At 33.3% G+C, this 7,335-nt stretch overlaps 1 protein-coding gene across 1 annotated transcript; it reads left to right on the top strand.

The window, feature by feature from the left end:
• The first annotated feature begins 1,216 nt into the window (after positions 1-1,216).
• On the top strand, positions 1,217-7,093 carry LOC128989251 (probable pseudouridine-5'-phosphatase). Its single transcript, XM_054411125.1, has 4 exons — positions 1,217-1,303; positions 4,842-5,060; positions 5,989-6,221; positions 6,900-7,093. The coding sequence occupies exons 1-4, from the start codon at positions 1,240-1,242 to the stop codon at positions 7,077-7,079; spliced, it is 696 nt and encodes a 231-aa protein (XP_054267100.1). The 5' UTR covers positions 1,217-1,239; the 3' UTR covers positions 7,080-7,093.
• Positions 7,094-7,335: the final 242 nt, after the last annotated feature.

Below are 7,335 nucleotides of genomic sequence, written 5' to 3'. Positions count from 1 at the left end.
TGTTAAATTGTTTTATTTCATTTAATATCTCCAAGTTATTTAATAATAAGATACGGTATTATAAACTCGGCTCCAGACTGTGCTTTTATTAAGCACGTAATACGTGTACGCTTGAAAGTAAGCTGGCAACACTTAAAGATATTGCGACTACGATCAGCTGGTGCAGCGTTTCCCATTTTGTTCAATGTTTGGATTTAACCTAACCTAAAAACATGTTGTACAGTGTTTGAAAGACTAATTATTTGATTCATAGTAACTGTAGGAAAAATATGATAGGTCAGGACGTGATTGAGCCATGCGAACGAGCTCATCTTGAAAATTAAGAAGTTAAACGGGGCAAAGCCCGCGGGTACAGCTAGTTGTGTATAAAGTTGCAAAATTCCAACCTATACAAAATTAATGCAAAAACTACAAACAGAAATTATGTATACAAAAATAGCCCGAGTGTTTAACTGGTATTTCCTTGATAAAATGGCCAAACAGAGATCTTCTCAAAATGAAAGCAACAAAGACAAGTATTTTTTGTGGGCATTTTTACTGCACTGGTTCCGACACTATTGATGGTTACTTACCTTCAGTCAGGTCAACTATACCACAGAACATTGCTAAGCAGTAACACCAACATCGGCTATCGTTATAAAATTTGGCAGTCCATTGCATGTTGTGTTAAAATTACACATAGTTCACATGACACTAACACAATTATTTACTTTTATAGTGAAATTATAGGCATAGGCTACATCACATATTTGTAGAGTGGCATATCAAGGGCGGTTTTTAACATTAAAATTATTATTAGTTTGAAATGATTGCATACATTATATAAATACTTCTGAAATTCAACAAACCAGTCTTCAACAATAAGTTTTCACTAGATGGGGTTAGTTTGGTAATATATTGATACCTTATCTTAAACGATTTGTACTATCTGTCAAATGAATTAAATGTAGACATGTTCTAGCCTATATGTGTTTGTGTTTCAAAGTGTAACTCTTAGGTATCGTTTATTAGAGTTTAGCATCTCAAAAGGATTTTTCCCAATTTGTGTTCAAATAAGTTTTTACGTTGTTTTTTTATCATTTGAACAGTAAGCCTACTGTAGCATTTTATCGCTGATTGTTTCAAGAAAAAAAAAATTGAAACTATCTTGGTTTTAAATTTAAATTGAAAAAAAATTAATATAAGCTACCTGGATCATCAAAAATAGTTGGACGCTGGGGAAAAATAACTTCTTAGACAATGCAGGAGTTGAGTACTACACCTGTTACTCATGTGATTTTTGATTTGGATGGACTTTTACTGGGTAAGTGGTTTCAGGAAATAGAGCACCTGTACAATTTTACTGCCATAAAACAAGATATCCTTTTATGTAATACGTGAAGGCGATTTCTACGAAACACTAGCTACTCCTCTGTTAATAATGGACAGATTTTTACAAACGATGTGTCAAAATTAAGTATTTTTTGTGTAGATGCCCCCTTTTCCCAATTCCTGTAATAAAAGTCCTCGGGCTTTGCCCCACAGGCCATTAAAACCCCAATGTATTTCTTTTGAAGAAAAAAATTTGTTTACTTATACAGACAAAGAATTTGTACTAATTACAGTTGTTCGTTCATAGTAAACACATGATACACACAAGAGCGTTCGTTTTCAGAGTGAGTTTGTTTTAAGTTTCGATAACTGGAATGGAGTGATTACATTATCTTTGAGTTGAATCTTTTAAGTAGTCGGAAATTATGACTGTTATTCGTTTTGAAATAACACCTGTACCTAATACTTTAATTGCTCGAATTCAAGCAACAGGTGCACTAGTCTATACTATTAATACTATTATAAAACTGAGGTGGTGTCAGTCTGTCTGTCCGGCTGCCACGACTAAAATACTAAACCTATACAGCCCAAAGATTGTCCACATACCTAGGAATGTCATATAGGACTATTCACTTCCCTGAGCTCCTCTCGGGCTAGACCCCTAAGATGTCCGAAGTTTTTAAGTGGTTTTCAAAAGTAAATATTAATTGGTCTCCATGGAAGCATGAGAAAATTGACAATCTTTGTTTACCTTTGCTTTGACATTTCGTAAACAGTCAGAACTGCTAAATACTTATATCACAATTTCAGACAGCTGATCCGAACAAATTAAATAAAATATTTTACAGTAATCTATGGTAGGTTTATTTATGTCTTTGATTATGTACATAAAGAAAGATTCTATAACCGTAAGTTATGAAAATTACGTTATTGATATATTTTAAAGTAAACAGTAGGAAAACACAACTACAATGTAGGTAATACTTTTTTGTAAAACTTAAGTGGTTTTAGCGAATTTCCCATATAGGGAATAAGCTATTACCGTAGTACTCATGGTAAGACCTGGACGTGGGACCGATTTTTTGTTTGTTTTGAGGTCCCTAGAGCCCAAAAACACCATCCGTTCAAATTCATTTATATATATATATATATAAAGATATATATATATATATATATAAAGATATATATATAGATATATATATATATATATTTATATATGTGTCCGTTAGCACGATAACTCGAGCAAAAATGATCCGATTTTGATGAAATTTGGAACAAATGTGTAAACCTACGTTTATTCGAACGAGTTCTCAATCCAGCATGATCGGACCATGGGAACGGGGGTTTAAGGGGTGTTTTATGGGGTAAAAATAGATTTTTCCCATTTTTGACCCAAAAAACATAAAATTTAGCAATTTCTTTCCAAACCATTTTGTAGAGCTTAAAAAAACAAATAATTTAGTATATTGAAGCGTTATTATGCGCCTAATGGTAATGGAGAAAATTCCAAAAAATTGTAAATTTAAAATTCCCATGTTATTCTTATGGAGAATAAGTAAACTGTTGTAGTTTGCTTGTTTATGAACATATTTTGATCAAATTTGGAAAATGTTTTTATTTCTTACTAACTATTAACATTTTACAAAAAAAACAGTTTTACCCTTCCTGATGCAGCAAACCTAAGTACTTGTTAAACTAATTCTATTTAAATCTATACTATTATAAAAAAGAGGTGGTTGCTGTATGTATGGGAAAAGTAAACTCGAAAAATACTGGTCGGATCGGGCTGAAATTCGGCATGATGATAGCTCATATTCCCGATTAACATATAGGCATATTTTTATCCCAAAAATCCTTCCGGGCTCCGCCCCAGTGGCTCTGGAGTTTCCCATGTTAACCTTATGAGAAATGGAATTAATGAATCTTAACAGCTGTTTCAATTAAACAAGTTGGTTCTGTTCTATGATGTTCAATAGCATTAAAGTTACAAGGATTACCAACAGGGTGCAGCACTAGCACTATTATTTCTTTTACATTTATGACAACAGCTAATTTGCAACCAAAAGGTGAGTGAGCGTAGCGAACGAACTTCAACCTGGAGGCGAGTGAGCGTAGCGAACGAGCTAACCTGAAGGCAAGTGAGCGTAGCGAATGAGCTAACCTGAAGGAAAGTGAGCGCAGCGAACTTCAACCAGGACGTGATTGAGCCATGCAAACGAGATCATCTTGAAAATTAAGAAGTTAAACGGGGCAAAGCCTGCGGGTTACAGCTAGTAGGGAATAAATGTTAACTTATATTTTAAAGTAGACATTTCAGTGTAAATCCAATCAGTCAAATGGAAATTCGCTTAGTCTGCAGGTTTGCTGCAGCGGGGGTATTTTGTTTATAAATTCAATCTAACAAGTGTTTGGATTACTTATTTTGTACATCTTCCTGTTGTGAGGCACGGGTACTGCAGCTAGTAATTAAATTAAAATTTAACTCTATGTAAGCCCAAAAGCCGTCATACACGAATAGTTTTGCATATAGAAGCGTTGTTTTACAATAAACAGTTGAAGAGACGGTTAAAAAATATGTTTAAAATTTATATATTATTCGTATGGAGAAAGAGTAAACTGTTTTAGTTTGCTTATGGATATATTTTGATCAAATTTGGCAAATTTATTGATTTTACTCTGAACTATTATTATTTGACGAAAAAAAAACTTTATTCCTTTCCTGTAGCAGCAAACCTAGGTATTCATTAAACCTAATAAGTAATCGTTTGAATCTATCTATATATATAAAAGGCAAAGCCCTCACTGACTCACTCATCACTAATTCTCTTACTTCCCATTTACCTAGGAGGCTGAAATTTGGTACACTGATTCTTTAGGCATTAAATAGGAAAACTAAGTTGTTTATATTCTGATCGGACTCTCGGGCTCCGCCCCAGTGGCTCTGGAGTTTCCCATGTTAACCTTATGATTACTCATATTTAAATGGAATTAATGATGATGGAATTAACAGCTGTTTCAATTAAACAAGTTGGTTCTGTTCTATGATGTTCGATAGCATTAAAGTTAGAAGGATTACCAACAGGGTGCAGCACTATTATTTGTTTTTACATTTATGACAACAGAAAATTAGCAACCAAAAGGTGAGTGAGCGTAGCGAACAAGCTCCAACGTAAAGGTGAGTGAGCGTAGCGAACGAACTTCAACCAGGACGTGCGAACAAGCTCACTTATGAAGTTAAACGGGGCAAAGCCCGCAGGTACAGCTAGTATAAAATAAACCAGACAGACATATAATAAAAAATATTTAAGTAAAAATCCATTCAAACGGAAATTTACATAGTCTGCAGGTTTGCTGTGCCGGGGTATTTATACTTTTTTGAGTAACCTTTTGAGGCAAGATACACAGTAGTAACAATTAATCAAAGCTTGATGTTTGTTTATACATTGATTTATTGGTGTTTTTCCAAATACCCTAATTCCCCCTGACTATAATTTACTGAGCTCTTAGCAAAATATATATTTTTTTTTTAGACACAGAGTCAATATACCAACATGGAATGGAAGACATATTGCGAAAATATGGCAAAGTTTATACTGACGAAGTTAAGCTTAAAGTGGTCGGTTCAAAAGAGCAAGATACTTACAGGATATTGGTGGAAGAATTAAACTTACCGGTTATTCCTGATGAACTGGCTAAGGAATGTTTTGCTTATTTCAAAGAGGCTTTGGAAAGAGCAGAGTTAAAACCAGGTACAATATAATTAATTCATCCAATGATTTTCTGCAGTTATTGTTGCATCCATTTACATTGTCTTCAACATTGTGTTGCAATAGTCTACCATTGAAAAGTTTAATCTTAAAAGTGGTAGTCTATTGTTATGAAACTAATAATCAGTTACTAGGATTTCAATAACGTAGAAATTGTACATTGAATAATAATTTAATACCTAACATGTACTTACTTATACAGGGTGTTAAAAAAGTCTTAATACACCCAAAAATATATTAAACGGCGTAAGATAAAATTTTGCAACTTCAACATATCATTTATATGATGACTTTTCTAGCTTTTTGCAAGAAATTAAAATTTGGCCCACCTTCCCCTTTAAGGGTAGATAGGGGGCAATTTTCAAATGTAAAGACCCATGTTGTGACCTCATTTTAAAGGCCTTAATTAGTAGAATACAATGCCGCAAATTTAAACTCGAAACGGATAACCGAGTCGAAAATGGCAGCCGTTCAAAGATATCTTGAATTAGCCATTTTGAATCTTTGAACTGCTGCCATGTTTTACTCAGTTGTTCTTTTGGCCTGAAATTTGTGGCATTGTATTCTATTAATTAAGACCTTTAAATTGATGTGCATATCAAATATAAATATATATATATGAAAAGTTGATATGCGTACGTTTATGATTTTCCTCCGACTTCTAGGAGGGCCAGGTACCTAAGAGGTACCCCATAACTGAGTTATTAGTTAAAATCATTAATTAAAACATATAAAAAAAATATGTGATGTCACAGTAGTGTAGTGAAAAATAAGTAGGATAAGAAAATTCAAACTCAATTAATTGTCTTATTTAAGTTACAACTAAGCTTTTGTCTCTAAAATGATTTAATTCAAAGTTCACTGAACAAATCCGACGTCTTCTAGTTTTAATACGTTTTTCCGAACATAGGAGCTGAAAAGCTACTTAGATACTGCCACAAGAAAAAAATACCAATGGCTCTAGCAACAAGTAGTGGGAAAGAAACTTGCGCCCTCAAGTTGAAGAGGTACTCTGAACTATGTTCGTTCTTCAGTCACATGGTCCTGGGCAGTTCAGACGGAGAAGTGGTCAATGGCAAACCTGCACCTGATATATTCTACGTGACTGCCAGAAGATTCTGTGACTCTCCCAATCCAAAAAAGGCAAGTTAAATCCTAATTCTTTTAATTGCAGGAATACTGAGATCGGCAATAAAAGTCCTATTCCAATTTTTAGATAACCATCCCAAACAGAATTTAAACAAATTTAGTGCTTAATCAGATTAACAATGTAAAAGATGGAAATGAGATATTTTTTTTATTTTATCACAGTAGATAAAAGGTGGAGGCTAAAATCACCACTAGACTTTTTTACATATAGAAAACGTGCAAAATTGTACATTTTAAATGAAAATAGTCTCACTGAGTTTTAAAATATGCGACTCTAAACCTTCCGGATATTCTTCAGTATGCTCGGAACTTCACACTTGAATTCATTATCTCCAACTCAGGTTTATTTACAACATTGCCTCAAAGAAAAAGTCCAAATTCTCTTGATCTGTATAGAGCAGCTGATAATGAACATGTACTATGACAAATACAAAACTTGAATTTGTTCTAATTTTTTGCATTCATAAACGTAAAATTTTGTAGCCCTAAAAATCTTCTCCAAATTAGAAATTTCTCTTGGACTAGTCTGTGTCTTCACTACCAACGGCTAGCTATCTTTTTATTAATTGTACCAGAAGAAAGTACACAAACACAATTTATAAATAGGAACATATTATATTTCATTTTTTTAGAATTTTAATTTAAATTATGTAAAAAATATATTTTTTCCAGTGCTTAGTATTTGAAGACTCGTACAATGGTGTCTTGGCCGCCAAGGCAGCAGGAATGCAAGTTGTTATGGTTCCTGAAGGACTTGTAACTCCGGAAAAACAAAAAGAAGCTACTGTGGTACTTCAAACTTTAAACGATTTTGTACCTGAAATGTTTGGACTCCCTCGGTATGATGATTAAACTGGATAAAACCGACGAAATGTTTTATTATAATCTGTGAAATGTGATGTCAACAGTAACAAAATTTGTGTTGGATCAGTCATTATCCTAATAATTTCTTAAAAACAGACAGTTCTTGTGCAAGTGAAAAACCAGCTCTTGGTGATCATCGAATCATGTTTACAGGTGCTTCTTTCATCGTTCTTAAAATATTATCAAATGTCCATTCCTAAGACTGTTATTTAGTTTTAAGAAAGGACATTTGATAATATTACAA

Source organism: Macrosteles quadrilineatus, unplaced genomic scaffold (genome assembly GCF_028750875.1).
Source record: "Macrosteles quadrilineatus isolate MER2022 unplaced genomic scaffold, UCM_ALF_1.0 Scaffold_3__2_contigs__length_128488019, whole genome shotgun sequence".
In the NCBI taxonomy this organism is placed as follows: domain Eukaryota; kingdom Metazoa; phylum Arthropoda; class Insecta; order Hemiptera; family Cicadellidae; genus Macrosteles; species Macrosteles quadrilineatus.
The sequence above is the reverse complement of the archived record's forward strand: the minus strand, read 5'-3'. Positions and strand labels throughout refer to the sequence as shown.

Excerpts from the sequence above, each read along its gene's own strand:
- LOC128989251 (XM_054411125.1), top strand. The coding sequence starts at position 1,240 with ATGCAGGAGTTGAGTACTACACCTGTTACTCATGTGATTTTTGATTTG. Across the intron at positions 1,304-4,841 it reads TTTGGATGGACTTTTACTGG|ACACAGAGTCAATATACCAA; the intron begins GTAAGTGGTTTC and ends TTTTTTTTTTAG. Across the intron at positions 5,061-5,988 it reads AAGAGCAGAGTTAAAACCAG|GAGCTGAAAAGCTACTTAGA; the intron begins GTACAATATAAT and ends TTCCGAACATAG.